The sequence below is a fragment of the Elephas maximus genome, chromosome 2 (genome assembly GCF_024166365.1).
Source record: "Elephas maximus indicus isolate mEleMax1 chromosome 2, mEleMax1 primary haplotype, whole genome shotgun sequence".
In the NCBI taxonomy this organism is placed as follows: domain Eukaryota; kingdom Metazoa; phylum Chordata; class Mammalia; order Proboscidea; family Elephantidae; genus Elephas; species Elephas maximus.
Window position 1 is genome coordinate 48164951 of NC_064820.1, and position 20961 is coordinate 48185911.

The 20961-nt window shown below is 41.1% G+C and overlaps 1 protein-coding gene across 3 annotated transcripts in view; it reads left to right on the top strand.

The window, feature by feature from the left end:
* RIMOC1 (RAB7A interacting MON1-CCZ1 complex subunit 1) overlaps positions 1-12260 on the top strand; it is a 34625-nt gene extending 22365 nt beyond the window's left edge. For all 3 annotated transcript variants that reach the window (XM_049863024.1, XM_049863032.1, XM_049863042.1), the window contains one exon: positions 2950-12260. In XM_049863024.1, the coding sequence (XP_049718981.1) occupies positions 2950-3233 (284 nt within the window). In that variant the 3' untranslated portion in view covers positions 3234-12260. The remainder of the gene's footprint in view (positions 1-2949) is intronic.
* Positions 12261-20961: the final 8701 nt, after the last annotated feature.

Below are 20961 nucleotides of genomic sequence, written 5' to 3' on the forward strand. Positions count from 1 at the left end.
AATGGCCTTTTCTCAAACTTTAATAACCCCTTTGCTCCACGTGGAATCACTATCCCTTAGGTCAGGACGGGTAGGGAAAAAAAAATTTAGAAACACTAAAAATGGTTAATAAACTTTTTTTTCTCTGAGGTTTATGATCTTTTAACTATGAAGGAATAAAACAAAGTAAAAAGAAAGAATTATTAAGATGCATTGTATTATTAAATGGAAGTTGCTTTGTATATACAAAGCATAATTAGTATATGAGAGTGTTGCAGAATTAATATATAGTAGCCTCTCATTTTCATGAATGCAGGCCTCAGATTCTGCTGTTAAAGGGTTACTTCTTTTACTGATATAACCCTTTAATGAGTCAGCTGGTCTGTTGAATTTTTTCCTTCTCTTGCTACTATTTATAATCTGAATTTGAGGTGAAATGAAGATGATAGCTGTAGGTACAAATTCTGAGACTATAAAAAGTTTCAATAAGTATAAGATATTAGGAACTGCAACAGGTTTTTTTTTTTTTTGTACTTTAGATGAAGGTTTACAGAACAAACTAGTTTCTCATTAAACAGTACACTTGTTATTTTGTGACATTGGTTCCAATCACACGACATGTCAACACTCTCCGTTCTCGACCATGGGTTCCCAATCACCAGCTTTCCCATGCCGTCCTGCCTTCTAGTCCTTGCCCCTGGGCTGGTATGCCCCTTTAGTCTCGTTTTGTTTTATGGGCCTGTCTAATCTTTGGCATTACTGAGCTAAAAGGGTGTCTGGGGACCGTACTCTCAGGGTTTCTCCAGTGTCTGTCAGGCCAGTAACTCTGGTCTTTTTTTGTGAGTTAGAATTTTTTTCTACATTTTTCTCCAGTTCTGTGCAGGACCGTCTATGGTGATCCCTGTCAGAGCAGCCCATCTAGTTGTACTGGACTCATTCTGGTGGAGGCTGTGGTAGTTGTGGCCCATTAGTCCTTTAGACTAATCTTTCCCTCATGTCTTTGATTTTCTTCATTCTCCCTTGGTCCCAAAGGTGAGAGACCAGTAGAGTATCTTAGATGACTGCTCACAGGCTTTTAAGACCTCAGACTTTACTCCCCAAAGCAGAACGTAGAACATTTTCTTGATAAACTATGTTAAAGAACTGCAACAGTTTTGAAAATATTTTTTTTACATCTCTAGTTTTTTTTTTTTTTTTTAGTAAAATATTTTTTTTACATCTCTAGTTTTTTTTTTTTTTTTTTTAGTACCATCAGGGAACCCTGATGGTGCAGTGGCTAAGAGCTCAGCTGCAAACCAAAAGGTTGGCAGTTCGAATCCATCAGTCACTCCTTGGAAACCTTATGGAGCAGTTCTACTCTGTCCTGCAGGGTTGCTAGGAGTCAGAATTGACTCGACAGCAACGGGTAGTACCATTGTAGCCATTTCCCATGACAAGTTGAGATTAAGATATTCATTTGGAGTAACCTTTTCTTCTATTATTGTACTTTAGATGAAGTTTTACAAAACAAATAAGTTTCTCATTAAACAATTAGTACACATATTGTGACATTGGTTACCAATCACATGACATGGCAAGACTCTCCCTTCTTGCTCAACCTTGGGTTCCCAATCACCAGCTTTCCCGTCCCCTCCTACCTTCTAGTCATTACCCCTGTGCTGGTGTGCCCCTTTAGTCTCGTTTTGTTTTATGGGCCTGTCTAATCTTTGGCTGAAGGATGAACCTCAGGAGTGACTTCATTACTGAGCTAAAAGGGTGTCTGGGGCCATACTCTTGGGGTTTCTCCAGTCTCTGTCAGACCAGTAAGTCTGGTCTTTTTTTGTGAGTTAAAATTTTTTTCTACATATTTCTCCAGCTCTGTCTGGGACTCTCTATTGTGATCCCTGCCGGAGCAGTCTGTGGTAGCCAGACACCATCTAGTTGTGCTGGACTCAGTCTGGTGGAGGCTGTGGTCGTTGCGGTCCATTAGTCCTTTAGACTGATCTTTATCTTGTGTCTTTGACTTTCTTCATTCTCCCTTGGTCCTGACGGGGTGTGACCAGTAGAGTATCTTAGATGGCCGCTCCCAAGCTTTTAAGATCCCAGATGTTACTCACCAAAGTAGAATGTAGAACATTTTCTTTATAAACTATGTTATGCCAGTTGAGCTAGATATTCCCCAAGACTATGGTCCCCACAGCCCTCAGTGAGGTAACCTTTTCTAATCACACAGTACCTATACATTGGAATAAATAATATATTTGTATTTTGATTGTTTTAAGAAGTTAAATGGTCATATGTTTTAACAGCACTTTATAGTTTCTTCTGTGATGTCTTATACGATTTTATTTCATGTTTTCTTTAAGAAAACTCTAAGAACTATGTAGGGTATGTGGAATTCTCATTTTTTAGATTTGTATACCAAGGCTCACAGAGTTTTGGTGATTTGCCCAAAGTTACACAGCTAGTAACTTACACGTGGCTTCTCAGGGTCATTATGATGCACCTTAGTTTCTGTAGACTTGTGGAACTATAGGAGAGTAGGACACTTCACTGTATCTTTATCATTGACCCCAGCATGTACCCCAAATCAAAGTTCTGTTGATGGATGGGGTACCTGGAGTTTGTGAGTACTATGAAATTGTGCCTAGAATTTGGGGTTTATGTTCTGAAAGAAATGCCATAGATTAGATTCTCAACAGAGGACCCCAGAAAAGTTAGGAAATTACTGGCCTAGATGGTTCTTTAAAAAAAAAAAAAAACTATCTGATGGTATTTTTTTTGTGATGAGCCTTTTCCTTTTATAGATAAAATAGAGATAAAAGTGCCAATTAGATGAGGATTATACTAGGAATATTTGGCTTTTCTAGATGTTACTGTTATATGAGAAGGTAAAATGGTTAGTGACATAAAAGAAACATATTAGAGTTTTAATAAGTAGTTTTTTTTTTTTTTTTAATTCTAATCTTTCAACCTAAATGACTTTCCCAGGAATTTTTAGTGACATTCATCTGCTGGCTATGATGTACAGTGGAGAAATGTGTTACTGGGGATTGAAGCATTGTGCCAGTCGACAGTCAGGAAGTCATGACGTGGATTCTGATGCTGCTGGAGCAAGCTGTACTTCACACAAAGAACCCTTGGACTTCCGAGAAGTAGGGGAAAAAATTTTGAAAAAGTATGTATCTGTGTGTGAAGGACCCCTGAGAGAACAAGAATGGAATACAACAAATGCAAAACAAATTTTAAATTTCTTTCAGCATTGTCATAAGTAGTAAGTTCATCTGTTCCTTTTCAAACAGACCCCCCCCCCAAAAAAAAGACAAGATCCATGAAATGGAAAAGTTCTAGAAAAGAAGACATGTTGACACTGAGTTTGAGAATGTTACACTACATAAAAAATACAGCATAGTTACCCTCTCGTAAAAGCCAGCACTATCTTCATTTTATGTTCTTAATCCTATGATCGAATGATTCCTTAATTTCTAAAACAACACATGTGTTATTCTAACTCAGCCTGAACTACGGATATCCTGTAACTAATACTAAGGAGGAACCCCATTTAGTTTTCCAAAGATTATTTTTCTATTACTTTAGGTTATTTTTTAATCTCCCTGTATTGAAGTTTGTTAAGATTAAAATCAAGTTACCCTGTTTCTTTGAATACGTACTATGGATATAAGAATAGGCAAAATGAAAAATGATTAATATGCAGATTCCACATTCAAAATATGGTAAATAATGAAAGACTCCTGAAAGGAATCATTGTGTTTAATTATTTTACCATGAATTACTAATGGCAATTAAAATTTTTACTGTAGTAGACATTTTATAAAAATTTTAAAATGATTTTCCTATTTTGTTTAAAAGAAAATGCATGGTTTATGAGGTGATTAATGGAGATTAAAAACCAAGTTATATTAAAAAAAAAATAGTCCACCATTATTAGCTTATATGCCCTTAGGGGACACCTGATCATACTGTACTGAAATTTTAATATTTTTTTTGCCTCTAACAGTAGGTGTGAGTAGTAAAGGCCAGAGAACCTAACTTGGTATCTTCCTCACAGTCTTTCTGTCTATTTCATACTCTTGGTGTGGAGTTTCTTGATTTATTCACCGCTAACTTTATCACATTCCAGCAGCTTACTCCCATGGCCACACCTTGAATGCTAATCAGGTTTTTCTTTTTGAAATCTGAAATTTCAGTCCTCATTAACTGATGGCAGTTCTCATCTTTCTAGCTTTTCCAGTCCCTTATTTTTGTTGATTTTTTTTCTTTTCTTATTTCTATTTTACCATCTCTTTAGGTTTTTTTTTTTAGGTATTTACAGCCTCCTTTTCTTGACTGCATCTTTTTTCTCCTAAACAATCAGCCCCTTTCTGATTTTTTTTCTTCCCTGTCCAGCTTCAGCCCTATGGGACACCTTGTGAACCACTCACTTCCCAGTTCTCTTAAATCTGTCTTACCTATGTCCTTCAGCCTAGTAATTCTGCAGCTCTCAACATTGAAATAATCCAACCAACCACCTTTTCTGGAATGCTGAGTTTCAGTTGAAGTTCATGCAGCCCTTCAGAGTAGAATCACTACAAGTGTCTTGCCTCCAGCTTTAGAATAACCCTCAGTGTAAACCTTTTGTTTATTACTAGTGTGGCCTTGTTCCTTTTTCCCACTATGGCTAATCCAAACCTCATCAATTTTCTCAGGCCCTCTCTGTCTCCTCCTCCAGCTCATGGCCCTTCTATTATAGAGAAAATTGAGAGTGTGAGGTGGTCAGCTTCTCTTTACCAGTTTTACCCTACTCATTTTTCCTATTTGTAGAGAAAAAGAAGTAGCCTGCTTCCTATTGAGGGCTAATCCCCACCTGTGCAGCAGATTTCATGTCTGCCATCTCTCTCATTTCCTTGGGGCTACCTGTGAGTCGTAATCGACTCGATGGCACTGAGATTGGTTTTTTTAGTTTTTGGTTTACCCTTAAGTTACTGATCTTTATGGGCCTACCGTTTAGTTACTGATCTCCTTTAGAGGTCTACCTTTTTTCTTCCTTTCCTTCACTTCCCTTGTCCCTTCCTTTGTACCTTTTCTTTTTACTTACTCCAAATACCTTTCTTAGGCAATGTCATTCATAGATAAAGCTTTATCTACCACTTATGATATTAGGCTGACTCCCCAAACCAGTAATTAGTTGTCCATTTGCTTCTGACTCATGGTGACTCCAGGTATTACAGAGTAGATTTGTGCTGCAAGGGTTTCGAGTTTGGGACCTTTTGGCAGCAGATCACCAAGCCCTTCTTCTTAGGTGCCTCTGGGTAGGTTTGGACCACAAGTCTTTTAGTTAGTTGAGCACTTATCCATTTGCACCACCCAGGGACTCTACTGACTCCCAAACTAGCTTGACTTCCAGCTTCTCCCCTGAGCTGTTCACTTTATTTCTAACTGCCTGTTAAGTGATGTTTGGAGCTCTGGTGGCACAGTGGTTAGGAGTTTGGCTGTTAACCAAAAGGTCAGCAGTTCAGATCTACCAACTGCTCCTTGGAAACCTTGTGGAGCAGCTCTACTCTGTCCTATAGGGTTGCTATGAGTCAGAATTGACTCGACAGCAATGGGTTTTATTAAGTGTGTTTACATAGGTACATAGATAGACATCACATAGTAATATTAAATTCAGTATGTCCAAACAACTCATCTTCATCTTTCTGATATCAAAATGGCCACCTCTGCTCTTCTTTGATTACTGCAGGTATACATCGCATAATATCTGTTTGGGCAACATCCAACTGCTTATACATCCGTGATTTCATGACATTATAATAAAGTTCAGAAATCCCAATTGGAAAATGGGACATAGCAGATGTACTTTGCTAAGTACTACAGATCCTGTCTGTCTCTCACTAGCACTCAGGGTCCCTTGTCAGCCCCAGCCCTGGGATAGCAGGTGAAGGGTGTCATTGTGCCTATCCTTGGCTACCTGTTCCACCACACTCACCTCAGGCAGGGACCACACAGATGCCACCGGAGCCACCGAGGGCGATGCCCCTCAAAGCCACCACCTCACTTGGCCAGGGCACTCTGTGCATCATTCCTGGACCCAAGATTGTGGTTTCTCCCTTGGTGGTGGCCACTGAGCAGCCCAGGCTGTGGCAGTGGTGGGAGGAGGAGCGGGAAAGATGTCCTGGAGAGGAGGTGGAGGCAGAGGAGGGGAGAACAAGGCTAGAAGAGTTTAAAGCCCGTTAGGGGACTGGGTGAAGGAAGGCAGGGAGAAAGAAAGGGAAGGGAGCCCGCAGTGGAGCCAAAGATTTTTCGTAGTCCCTTGGTCAAGTGGTGGTGGTGCAGGTCCCAGGCTCGACTGGTGACCATCCTGCACATTTCTCTCCTGTATATAATTTGGTGTTTTGCACCAGGGCTTCAAATCTGTTCCTGATGGTTCAATAATTGCAGATGTAAATGAGGGCAGTGTACACACTGAATAGCAAACCAAATTGCCCATCGGATTTTGACCTGAGTAGGAAACAAACAGTGGTGCCCTGCTCAGAGATGGTGGCTGACAGTGCTGCTTTAAATGTGTGTGGCTCTCCACAGTCCTGCCAATAATCCAGTCTCACACATCAGGCTCCCGAAACTTTCAGGATCCATGCAGGAGACTAGATTATTGGCAGGACTGTGGAAAATAACACACATCAAAAGTGGTGCTCTTTGCCGCCATTTTTGAGCAGGACACTGCTGTTTTTTTTCCTACTCAGGTCAAAATCCAGTGGGCAAAAGATTTGGTTGCTGTGCAACAGGTATACTCCCTTCATTTACATTGGCATGTAATGAACTATTCCAAATTGGTTCAAAGCCCTGGTTCACACAACATCCAAATCACACATTGTATTTCACAGAACATTAAGGAACGCATATCTGTATTTGCAAGGGACACGCTTTTCCATCCCCTCACTTTAATCTGTTTGTGTCTTTGGATCTAAGATGTATATCTTGTAGACAGTGTATAGATGAATCATGTTTTCTTATCTAATCTGCCACACTCTGCCTTTTGATTAAAAAAACCCATTGCCATCGAGTCAATTCCAACTCATAGCGACCGTGTAGGATGGAGTGGAACTGCCCTATAGAGTTTCCAAGGAGTGCCTGGTGAATTTGAACTGGCAACCTTTTGGTTAGCAGACGTAGCTCTTAACCGCTACGCCACCAGGGCTTCCTGCCTTTTGATGGGAGCACTTAATCCACTGACGTTCAGGGTAAATATTGATAGGGGAGGATTTATTTTTGCCATTTTATTGTACATTATTTTATGAGTTTTTTTCTCTTTTCTTCCAACACGGAGTCCTTTTTATCTATAGCTTTTGTCTCCCTTTTGTTATTCTTTTTTTTAGTAGGTGTTGAACTATTTTGTTTTTCTTTATTTTGGTGTATAATTTTGTTATTTACTTTTCTCTGAGGTTACCATGAGGATTATGTTTAATATCTTACAATTAAAGCCACAATTTGACTTCTCTAATATATATAATGGAAACCCTGGTGGCATAGTGGTTAAGAGTTCAGCTGCTAACAAAAAGCTTGGAAGTTAGAATCCACCAGGTGCTCCTTGGACACCCTATAGGGCAGTTCTGTTCTGTCCTGTAGGGTCGTTATGAGTTGGAATTGACTCAGTGGCAGTGGGTGTTTTAATACATATAAAAGTCTCTGTCTACCCCAGGCCCTCATTGTTTTATTTGGATGTTACCATCAATTGTTTCTTTGTATTGTGGCATCCCTGTATTCCTAGTTTAAATTTGTTTTATTGTTATACGTAAATAGTAGTTATTCTCTCTTGCTTTTTTTAATCATCTCCCTATAAGTTTGTCATTATAGAGAGTGAAGGACTTGCTTGTTGTATTTACCAGCTGTCCCTTGCTGTATGTATTACTCCAAGTTGTTGTCTGGTGTGGTGGCTTTTCATTCTATAGGACTCCCTTTAACATTTCTTGTAGGGCTTGTCTGGTAGTTAAGGATTCCCTTAAATTTCTGTTGATCTGGGAATATCCTAATTTTGCCCTCATTTTTGAATGACAGTTTTTTGGATATATAGTCAAAAAAAAATTTTTTTTTTTCTTTTTCACCACATAGCATCCTTTTGGGCAACATCTGATTGCACATATGCCTGTAATCCCATAAAGTTTTTTAAATTTTTTTAAGGAAACGCAGCTCTCCTTTTGCTTATTATTTTCCCCTAATGGTTTCAAGACCCTATTATTTTCTCATTTAAAATTTTTTGTTGATACTGTGTGTTTTTACTAATGGAAGGAATGCTAATTAAAGGACCAATTCAGGATTTTTGTTACGGATTTTGATACCCATTATGTGGGAACGCAGCTGCCCCAGTAGACTCTGGAGGTAGTAAATAATGGCGCTATTAAAATTGTTCTGTTTTATTTTATTTCCTGATAATTTGCAAAACATTAGGTAAAACATGAAGGCACTTGGCAATGATTGCACATGTATTTTATTTCAGTCCCCTCCTTCTTAGCCTTTTTATTATTTTTCATGTAACTTTTTAAAACATGGTACAACGCATTCTTCCTTACTGCAAAAGCCATACTTAACACACCAAATAAATAAAACTAAAAAATTTGAATGTCAGGAAAATTACCACTACTGTGTATTCTTCTTTATAACAAAAACAGTACTAACAGCTAAGAAGCAGAAACAGCTGCCCTGGAATATTGCAGGACTGTGCACAGCTGTGCATTCCAACTGCTATACATGGATGCAGTGATTGAGTCCTAAGATAGAATGCAGAAGCTAGAAAAGCCATCCTGAAAGAATGTAAAACAAAGACTCAAAGCAGAACAGGGAGCCAGTAACACCTGGAAACAATGAATGGTGTCAGGGAGAAAATGTTCACTATGACTGAATGAAGGCTAAGGATAGCTTATTCTTATGATAAGTATATTCTGAGGAGAACAATATAACTGGGAAACACAGTGAGGAGGCTTATCTCATAGAAGTAAAGGCAAATCTGTCAAAAGTTTAGAAAATCTCACACATCTAGGAGACATCACCTAATATAATGCTCAATTTATTAAAAAAATGAGGCTCCAACTCAGGATTCTTGAGTTTCACACATTTTACCTTGAGGTAAATGCATTAAAATTGGACTGCCTCCTTCCTAAAGAACTCCAGAGGCATGAAAAGTGGTTGGTATACCATGTGTTCCATGGGTCACAAAAGTGTTTTGTGGCACAGTGGCTAAGCACTCAGCTGCTAATCGAAAGGTTGGTGGTTTGAACCCATCAGCCACTCCACGGGAGAAAGATGTGGCAGTCTACTTCTGTAAATACTACAGCCTTGGAAACCACCTGGGGGCAGTTGTACTTTGTCCAATACAGGGTCACTGTAAGTTGGAGTCTGACTTAACAACAATAGGTTTTGTTTTGTTTTAACTCCAGAGACCCCACTTCTCTAGAGTGAAAGCAGTGTGGCTTCAGGGTGCATCCCAGTCCCTGCAGCACCTCCTTCTCTTCCTTTCCCTCCTCCTGGCTTCATTCACCCGGCCAGCAGCCATGCACCCATTCACTCCAGGCACACGGCAGTGCCTGCTGCGGCTTCTTTGCTCCTGCCATGAGCACTGGCAAAGGCACCATCAGGGCTTGGGGACTTGCAGGCTCCTAGCTTCTGGTCGTAGTGTCAGCTGTACATGATCAGGAAGCAGTCATACCCACAGAGTGGTGATTTGGACATTACATGTACTGCCAGCCATGTTCCTTGTACCCATACACCTGCTCGCTGCCCAGTCCGCACGGATACCTCTCTGTGCCCCTGGTGCACTCTCTGCTGTGTGCCTGGATGTGCTCAATGTCCTGTTGTGGCTGCTGGTGTAGCCCCTGCCCAGCCTGCACACCCAGCAAGCCTGGCCGCCTGTATCTGGTGGATACAGCTCTGGGACTTCGTCCGGTGGGCAGGTGGCAGTAGGGGGTCCATGGGGCTCAGACTGCTCCTGCTCTTTAGGTGGGCAGAACAGCAGGTGGGGGTGGGTGCTTGTAACCTTGGGACTCCTATATGTAATATGGTGTTCACATATTGTCCAAATCAGAATGTATCGTGGATGTTAAGTGATGCATGCCTGTATTATTCTTGGTTGACAGTTCTTTTCTTTCAGGACTTTGTATATATCATCCCATTGCCTTCTTGCGGGCATAGTTTCTGATGAGGGATCAGTGTAAATTCTTATTGAGGCCACTTCGTAGGTGATATTTTGCTTTTCTCGTGCTTCTCTCAAAATTCTTTTTCTTTGATTTTGCTTCTGGAAAGTTTGATTATGATATGTCATAGTGTGTTTCTCTTGGGATCTGTCCTATATGGAGTTCATTGAGATTCTTGGGTGAAAATCTTCACCTCTTTCATGATGTTTGGGAAGTTTTCTACCATTATTTCTACAAAGATTCTTTCTGAACTCTTTTTTTTTTTTTTTTTCTCCTTCTGGAATTTCCATTATATCATTTCCACTTGCTGATGTGTTTTTCTTCATTCTCTTTTCTTTGTTCCTCAAACTGAGTAATCTCCAAGGATTTGTCTATTTCACTGATTCTTTTTTCCATTGTTTCAGTTCTACTTCTCTGTCTATGGAATTGTTTATTTCTGCTGCTTTATTATTAAGCTTTGGAATTTTCTAGGTTTTTTTTTTTAAACAATTCTCAGTGGAATGTCTCATTTTGTTTTTGTATTGTTTCCTGAATTCTTGTAGATTTTTTTCCATGTTTTTCTTAATCTCTTTGAGGAGACTTAATAATAGTTTTTTGAAGCCTTTATTGGATAGTTCCATTATCTGTCTTTCCTCTGAGACCTTTGAACCATATTGTTCTGTCTCTCCATATGCTTTGTAATTGTCTGCTGTCTTTGAGACATTAAGGTTTTTTTGTTTATTTTGCTATGTCAGGAGCTTAGCTTCTTTTTTTCTTCAGGTTCCTTCCCTTCCTTTGTATGAATTATTAACACAAAACAATAGTACACATATGCTAACAGCCCGGTCTCATTGGTGGAGGGAGCCCTCTGCGTGAATTCGTGTAAGCAGCCTAGCTCCCTCCCTTCTCTGTACTCACCAGGGACGCTGGAGATCATATCCACCCTCCTGTTATTTCCTTTGCCCCTGCACAAATGTGCACTCCGTGTTTCGTCTGTGTCTTGTACCGAGGTTCTTACAATCTAGCCCACATAACTCTGTTCCACCAGCACTTCCCTGTGGTTCACTGATTTCAAAGCTATGTTGCATCCATGTTTCGCTGTCAGGCATGCCCAGACCTGGTGTGTCACTTGCTTGCCTCATTGGGGCTGTGTACACAGTATCTCTGTCTCAGGCTCTGTTTTCCATGATGATCTTTTCCTAGGCTCCTCACTCAGGTGTTGTTTGTAGCTGCCCCCAAATGGCTGTGTTGCATGGAGCCAGCAGCTAGGGTATGGACAGTCTGCAAATCTCTGCTTTCCTGCTGTCCTTGCTCTGTCTCTCTTTCTAGTTAGTGTTTAGTCTGTTTCTTCAACCCTTTATTTGATGATCAGAAGGCTGAGGTCTCTAATTGTGTCTGTTCTTGGTTGTTTACATAAGATGTTCATTGAGCCATCTTTTTCTGTCTCTTCATATGATTTGTAATTTATTGCTGTCTTCAAGACATTAAGGTTTTATTTATATGTTTTTTTATTGCATTTTTTCATTTGTTTTAATATTTTGGGAGTTTAGCTTCTTACCTTTCTCTTTAGATTACTTTCCTTTCTATGTATTATTTTAGTTATTGTTGTTTTGTGTTACTGGACTATGTATAGCTTTGGTGCTGCAGTTGGCTGTGTGAGGTTTCCTCCCATTGTTGGGTATGGTGGGTCACACATGGGGTCCTGTGCAATTAGGCATGGAGGATTACATGGACATGAGAGAGCAGGGCCCTTCCCGCGTCATGAGGTGCAAGGTGTTGGGTGGTCAGCATCCCTTTGCAGTACTTAAGGAGCATTGCAATCCCTCCACGTTGGCATGAACAGGTAGTGTGGCCCCTGGAGAGAGGGATGGGTCATCTGCCAAGTCACAGGGAAGCAGCACTTCCCAAGTAGGTGAGGCAGGTTCTCCAAGCAGGCATGGACCAGCATCTGGTACCTGTGTGGGCATGAACGGGTAGGATGAGAGAGGGTTGTCATGAGACCTGCGTACATGTGCACATGGCCTGCAGCCAGGAAGGGGGTGGGGTGGAGCAGGGCCTCTGCTCTTCCAGGCACCCACGGATGTTGGGGGAACCCGGGCCTGCACATGGATATGGACTGCATGTGCAAATGGGTGGGGGGTGGCCCTGGGCCTGTGCGTGTGCATATGGGAGGTGGGGGTAGCACAGGGTGGGTTCTTGGGGGAGGGTATCCTGACTATTACTTTGCAGATTGACTATTCAATGAGAGTTCCTGTTCAAATGGACAGGCACCTCTGACAACCAGTCCGGGTACCAATTCCTAGTTCCCTTCCTTCTCTACACTCACAAGGACTCTGGAGCTCATGCCCATTCTCCTGTAATTTCCATTTGCCCCTCCTTGAATGTGCACTCTGTCTTTTCTGTCCCTTGTCCTGAGGCTCCAACGATTCAGTCAACCTCACTTTGTTCCAGTAACATTTCCCTGTGGTTTCCTAGGTTCAAAGCTACAGATCTTTAGCTTGTTTGTCACCCTCTTGGAAGTACCCAGTCCTGTCATGTGTCCTGCTCACCTTGTTGTTTCTTTCCAGGTTTGTTTACATAGTATCTCTGTCTCTGTTTTCTGTGAAGTTGCCTTTGTGGACTCCGCAACTGAGGATGCTGCTTTCTGTTGCCCCAAAATGTCCATGCTGTCCCAGATCAGCAGGCAGGGTGCAAACAATCCTCAAATCTCAGCGTTCCCGCTGGTCTAGTTCTATGTCTCCTTCCCACCAGTGCTCAGTCTATTTCTTCAGCCTTCTGTTTGATATTCTGGAATCTGAGGTTGTTCTTCGTGTCTGTGTTAGTTTCTTGAGTCATCGTTGTACGGGGACGTTATGGTGTGTCTGTCTAAGCTGCCACCTTAACTGGAAGCTCTTTTTTTAATGCAGTTATTTATTGTTATCAGTTTCCCTCTGAGCGCTTCTGTCACTGTTTCACCTCCTGTTTCCCTAAGTGGATGTGCTGGCCTAGTTGTTACAGCAGTGAACTCTGTCTCTTGTAGTACTGGTTATGGTCACCTTCCCTCCAAATATTGGAGATGTTAACTGTATCTCTCTGGTATCAGACTCCTCTCCCTTGAGGGATACCAGCTGTGCCCCTTTAGTACCTGCCACTTGTTGGATATACTGGCTGTCTCTGATTGTTTAGTACAGACCTCGCTCCCTGTGTGCACCAACCGTACAACTCTGATACTAGCTCACTTACCCCAGAGCTGTAGCTGACACAGACATGCCCTTAGACTCCTCTCCCTGGACTGTTTACTATACTACACCACCCTCAGAGTCTTACCTTGGAAACAGCAACTTTTTGCTGATTCACCATGTGTTCTCACTGTTCATGATTACCAGTCCATGCTGTGCTCATTTTGTTGCTTCTTCCCTGGACTCACAGGAACTCCTGCCTGAGCAGTATTCACCTAGCTGCACTGTCTCAAGTCTGATTATACAGGTGACTTGGTCTGCACTGCGTCAGCGTTTCCTCTCTGTGTCAGGGCTGATGATTCATGTACTGTGGCCTGCATGGCACCCTGGGTCAGCCATCAGGTGGCTGCTGGGTGTTTCCCAGACTTTGCTGCTCTGGAAAGAGTAAGGGTGGAGGCTCTCCACACGTTATGCTCAGGAGATCTGTTTCTGGCTTTGGAGCCACTGGCAGCTAAGTAGTTCCAATGCTGCTGCTGATGGGTGGTTTAGCTTATGGTCAGGTCCTGTAGCTGATGAGTGGGTCCCACAACGGATGTTTGGTTCCTATGGCCTCGGATCCAAAAGCAGAGGGGCTGAGTGTACTTGTTGACAGCATGGGTTGTCTGGATAGTAAAGGGGCGTGAGCTTCCCACACTGTTCACCCCAGAGACCTGTTCTGGCTTCAGAGTCTGAAGTTAAGAGGACCCTTCTCGTACACCTAAGAAATGTGCTGTCATTGACAGCCTGCTGTTTCTCTGTGCCCCTTTCTTAGGACAGCTGGGTTTGTACTTTCAGCCCACTCTGTATTCAGCGTGTCTATCTGTACATTTCCTAAGGATGCCCACTCAGTTTTTCTGGCCCTTAGTGTGAGCGTTCATAAATTCTGATTCATTTTCTTCTCCTGGTGGTGCACTTTCCCAGGACACAGGGGCTCAAGTCTACACTGCTGTACCTTCCCTTTGTCCTTTCCTAGGGCTACTTGCTTCAGCTTTCCTGCCTCCAGCCTGGGTACTCATACAGTCCAGTCTGCACTGTTTGACCCAGTAGCACTTTCCTGGAGTTCCCAGGATTTAAACCCATGGTGTGCCTGTGTGCACCGTCCCAGTACGAGCCATGACCACTGTGCCGCTTCATCCCAGGGCCATTTACTCAGTATCTCTGTCCCAGCCTGTGTCTTCTGTGCTGTCCCTGTGCTGGTTCTTTGTTCGATGGTGCCTTCTGCAGCTGCCCAAGGTGGCCACTCTGAGCTGGGCTGGTGAGTAGGATGAGGACGGTCCACGAATTACTGCTTCCCTATTGTTGGTGTTCTTTCTTTTTCTTGATTCAGTGTTCACTTTGGCTCTCCAACTCTTCAGCTGTTGTCTAGAGTTCCAAGATTATCAGTTCCATTGATTTTTACTTGTTTTCTCCTGGTTTTATTGTAGAGGATGTGAGGGTGCGACTGGTTATGCTGCCATCTTGCTTCTATACCTCGTATTCCTTTTTGATAAACATAAAAATCCTGATAGAGCTTTTTGGAACAAGGGGGATCTCTCCCCATCCCTGTCTCTGCCTCACTTGCTTATCGTTACACAGCTAAGATTTTTATTTAACTTAGCTTTTAGCAGATTTAGGGGCCCTGGTGGCACAAACAGTTAAGTGCTTAACTGCTAACTGAAAGGTCGGCGGTTCAGTCCCACCCAGCAGCTTCAAGGGAGAAAGACCTGGTGATATACTGCTATAAATTTTTCAACCAAGAACACACTATGGGGCAGTTCTACTCTGTCCTGTCGGGTTGCCTTGAGTCAGAATGGACTTGATGGCACCTAACAACAACTGTGAAAATAGCTTTGTGCTTTCTAAATATAAAGACTTAAATCGTTTTTAATATGATTTTAAAACCACAGACGTTTTTCTATCTGGATGGGGAGATGAGAGGGCAGAGGGGGTTAGAAGCTGACAGAATGGACATGAAAAGAGACAGTGGAGGGAAGGAGTGTGCTGTCTCATGAGGGGGAGAGCAATTAGGAGTATATAGCAAGGCATATATAAATTTTTGTATGAGAGACTGACTTGATTTGTAAACTTTCACTTAAAAGCACAATAAGAATTAAAAAAAAAAAAGCCCACAGGCATGCATCACCTTTCCTCCCAATACCTTCTGGAGCATCACAATTAATCTCAAGTACTTTCAGTTCCTTCCCCAAATGTACGTCCTGTTCTCTTCCCTCAGTGCCCTTGCAGACTTCATTACTACTGTATTTCGGCTTGGAATACTTTTCCCTTCCTGTGGCCAAGTTCATACCTACTTGTCCTTTAGGCCCCAGCTCCAGTGATACTGTGTCAATAAGGCATTTTCCAGTACCTTCCAGTCAAAATTAGATGCTCTTAGCTTTTGCTCCCGTAATCCTCCTCTCCCATATTATCCCACTGATCACATTGCCTTGTCATTATTTTCTGTGCTAGTTTGTGAACTCCATATTCTTAAAGCTCATCTTTATTATAACCACAGAGCTTAACATAGGGCTTAATGTATGATAGGCATTTCATATTTTTTTTAATTAAGAAGATGCGTGATTCTAAGTGCCGAATTCTGTACAAAAGGATTGCCATTGGATTCCAAACCGCCATGGTTGAGAAGACAAATAGGGAATATAAGCAGCCCTCAGAGATGTAAAGTGTTACGTAGATTCCCAGCCTGAGAAAACAGTAGAACTTTCTCTTTAAAAGCTGGGAACTTTGATTTTGCCTTCATGACCCTTGTGAACCATTTGGGTTGGTTGGTACAATTATGAGGGTATCACTGGGTGCTTTTTATACAACTTTTCCATCCCATACAGAATTGGAGAGTAGTTTGTAGACCATTACACATACAATGCTTTTTACTCTGGTGTATTATGAAACAGTGAACTAACAACACATTTTTGTATGTGTTACAGCCTCCTAAGTGGATTTTGTTTCATTTAAAATGATACAACTTCAAGATACCAAATATTCCACATAAGGAAACTACAATTCATTTTTACAACAACTTTCTGTTTTGTGCCTACTACGTGTCACATTCTTTCCGAGGCACTGAGGATGTAGTCTGGTAAAACACCCTCCTCTTTTGGAGCTTGTATCCTAGGGCAGGAATTTAGACAATAAGCATTTTAAGGAATGAACGTATAGTGTATCAAGTCGTGAGTGCCATGAAGAAAATGAAAGCCTTCGCACTATGAAGGGGCTGGTGTGATGCTGGGGAGAGGGGTGGTTTTATTTAGGGAGGTTGGGAAGGCACCTCTAAGTACCTTTCCGCTGCTTTACCATTTGTGTCCTCAAATTCCATCCCCTTGGTTAAACGCCTTGCATATTCAGTGCATTCATAAATTTTCTCTTTCTTAAGGAATTTCTGATACTGAATTAAGGAATGACTCACTGCTTAAGACCTTACTTTGATTACATTTAAAGGGGTTCTCTCTAGTGTGGGCTTTACAGAGGGGTGAGTGATACCTAAAGACCTTGTCACATTTATTACAGTTGGGGTTTTTCTTTGGTTTGAATTCTCTGATGGTTACCAAAATTAGAAACTCTGGTAAAGGACTTTTCGTAGTCCTTAAATCTGTATCGTTCTTTCCCAGTGTGAATTTTCTGATGGTTGAATAGGCTTTAAGACTCAATTAAAGGCCTGTCTGCTTTACTCCATTTATAGGGTTTCTGGCTACTGTGAATTGTTTGATGCTTATTAAGATAAAAACCTAAAAACCGTGACTAAAAGCTTGTCCTTACTCCTTTGCATACAGTAGAGTGAGGTGAGAATCATACCTATACACCCACAATAAAATTACATTCCTAGCTTTGCAGGCTTACTGTAAATTCTCTGATGTTCATTAAGGTGTAAACTGTGTCTAAAGGTATTCCCAGATTCATTTTAATGGCATGAAAAAACCTGCAGCTTGACACAGCAGTTTTAGATTGCTTGTCACTTCTCTCTACCTTCTCATGTTCCTTTCCTGACTCCCATAAGGCTACCCCATCTGCCATAGATGCCAGGATTCTGTAGTTCTCCGGTATCACTTCCTTGTATTATTAACACAGGTTGAGATGATATGTTATGAAAGTATTGCATTAAAATACATTTAATGTATCCACACTTAAAGTATACACTATGTATTCACACTGGTACTGATATTTCTGCTTATTAAATTATCCAAGTAAAATGTTTTGAAGCATACTTTTTTTTTTTTTTTAAATAAAACCACACTCCCATATTTGTTTGTAGTTTTTTGCTTTCTTTTATATTTGGGTGTTGTGTCAGAGTGAAAGCTTTTATCATCTCAGTTTACTGTTCTAACTTCTGGATATTATTTCCTCTGGTCCTAAAAACTTTCAGACAGGGTAGGCTTTAGAGCCAGAAGACCTGAGTTCAAACCCCAGCTGTGCAATTTAATATTCTGTTATTTAACATGGGAACAGTGAGAGTACCTACCTCACAGATTATTGAAGATTAAATGAGCTAATGTTCAGAGTGCTTATCGTTCAGTACCTAGCACATGGTAAGAGCTCAAGAGAGTTAGCTATTACAATTACTGTGTTCTTTAATTTCTGCTTCTGCATTTCACTTATCAGCTAGTAGAGTTGTATGACAAACTCTTGTTCTGGCCAGTAAGCACTCACTGCTCTTTCCTCAGTTGAAGTGGTGCTTGCCATTCTATATGGGAAGCAGATTTCGAAGAAGAAATCATGGCCTAGCTAGGCACCTCAGATGTTTTTTATGGGTGTGACCAGAAGAAAGCCTATAAAAATTGTTTAGCTATATATACATATATATATACACACACACATATATATTTGTATCCACTGTATACAAATTTCTCCATTTTTCAGTTGGCTTGACTGACTTGGCTTCTAGGACCTTTTGGTCTCATGTTTTAACTCACAAGTCAGAGGCATTTAAGGATCGATTAGTCATCTAAATACTATACATAACCCTATTTAAAAATTGGTTACTCTAAACCATAGTATATCCATATAACTAAGTATGTAGCTATAAAAATCAATGAGTATATATATATATATGTATATATATATATATGGAATGATCATATCATTAAGTGAAAAACAACGTGGAAAATGTGTATAGTATGTTAGCTGCCATGGAGTTGGCCCCTGACTCCATGTACAACAAAATGGAACGCTGCCGAGTCCTGCACCATCCCCACGATCAGCTGTGGATCAGACCCTTGTAATCCATACACAGGGTTTTCTTTGGCCAGTTTTTGGAAGTAGATTGCCAGAGCTTCCTTCCTAACCCATCTTAGTCTGGAAGCTCCCCTGAAACCTGTTCAGCATCATACCAACATGCAAGCTTCCACTGACAGGAATGGTGGCTTGTGCTTGAGGTGTATCGGCCGGAAATCGAACCTGGGTCTCCTGGGTGGAAGGTGAGAATTTTACCACTGAAAAACACCAATGTCCCTTATATAGTATGTTGTTGTGTGCTGTCCAGTTGATTCGAACTCATAGTGACACTATAGGGGGCACAGTAGAACTGCCCCATAGGGTTTCCTAGGCCTTAATCTTTACAGGAACAGATCGCCAGGTCTTTTCTTCCACTAAGCGGGTGGTGGGGTTGAACTGCCAACCTTTCAGCAGCTGAGCGCTTAACTATGCACTACCAGGACTCCTTATGTATAATATTTATTTTTAAAAAAAGAGGCTATAAATGTGTGTATGTGTATAACCTTATTTGTTTATATTAAAAAATTTTTTTTCTTAAAACTAAGAACAACCGAAAACTTAAAAATGGTTACTATAAGAGAGAAAGGGAGGGAGGGGCCAGGAGGGAAGCTAGACTTATCTGAATGTTCCATGAATTTTGACTTTGGAACTGCGTACATATAAAACGAGATTAAATCAAAATTTAAAATGAAAAGCAGCCCCTAAAAATCAAAAGCAAAGCGAAACAAATATAGCAGTATTGTGTATCAAGCTGGTGGCTTAAATACACAGGAATGTTTCAAGTATCTCTAAAGCAGAGTGATTTTTACATCTCTAGTGGGATGTTCCCAAGGACAATAAGAGTGATAGAGAAATCTTAAACTCCTCAGTAGTTACATTGTTAATAACTACATTAATATGATTAGGAACAAGGACTTGGAGTGTAAGAGAAACAAATAAGAAATCAGAAGTAGAAATCTGTTATCCTAAATTTCAATGGGATATATCACTATGAACTCATATTTTCTTCTTATATAAAGGCCACAAAAGAGGCCTAGAAATAATGACCAAATACCATTTCTGCTTAAAATAAACGAGGCCTCCCTGGAGATATGGCAGATTTAAGATCTGGGCAGGGCAGTCAAATGACCCATGAAGAAAAGTTGTTCTCAGTTTGTCATACTGTGGTGGTTTGTGTGTTGCTGTGAGGCTGGAAATTATGCCACCAATATTTCAGATACCAGCAGGGGTCACCCACAGTGGACAGGTTTCAGTGAAGCCTCTGAGTTAAGACAGACTAGGGAGACAGGATGGCGATCTATGTCTGAAAACTTGTTAGGTGCCATCCAGTTGGTTCTGACTCATAGCGACCCCATGTACAATGGAACAAAACACTGCCTGGTCCTCCACCATCCTTAAAATCCTTGTTATGCTTGAGCCCATTGTTGCAGCCACTGTGTCAATCCATCTCATTGAGGGTCTCCCTCTTCTTAGGTAACCCTCTACTTTACCACCCATGATGTCCTTCTCCAGGGACTGATCATTCTGACATGTCCAAAGAATGTGAGATGTAGTCTCCCCATCCTTGCTTCTAAGGAGCATTCTGGTTGTACTTCTTCCAAGACAGGTTTGTTCGTTCTTTTGGCAGTCCATGGTATATTCAATATTCTTTGCCAACACCATAATTCAAAGGCATCTATTCTTCAGTCTTCCTTATTCATTGTCCAACTTTTGCATCATGTGAGGCGATTGAAAACACCATAGCTTGGGTCAAGCACACCCTATCTTCAAGGTGACATCTTTGCTTTTCAACACTTCAAAGAGGTCTTTTGCAGCAGATTTGCCTAATGCAATGCATCTTTTGATTTCTCAACTGCTGCTTCCATGGGTGCTGATTGTGGATCCAAGTAAAATGAAATCCTTGACAACTTTAATCTTTTCTTCATTTATCAGGATGTTGCTTATCCAGTTGTGAGGATTTTTGTTTTCTTTATGTTGAGGTTAATTCATACTGAAGGCTGTGGTCTTTAATCTTCAGCAGTCAGTGCTTTGAGCCCTCTTCACTTTCATCAAGCAAGGTTGTGTCATCCACGTAACGCAGTCTTCCTCCAATGCTGATGCCCCAGTCTTCTTCATATGGTTCAGCTTCCTGAATTATTTGCTCAGTATACAGATTGAATAAGTATGGTAAAAGGATACAGCCCTGACGCATACCTTTTCTGATTATAACCAAGCAGTATTTCCATTGTTCTGTTTGAACGACTGCCTCTTGATCTATGTAGACAGTCCTTATGAGCACAATTGAATGTTCTGAAATTCCCATTCTTTGCAGTGTTACCCATAATTTGTTATGAACCACACAGTCAAATGCCTTGGCATAGTCAACAAAACACAGATAAATGTCTTTCTGGTATTCTCTGCTTTCAGCCAGGATCCGTCTGTCATCAACAATGATATCCCTGGTTCCA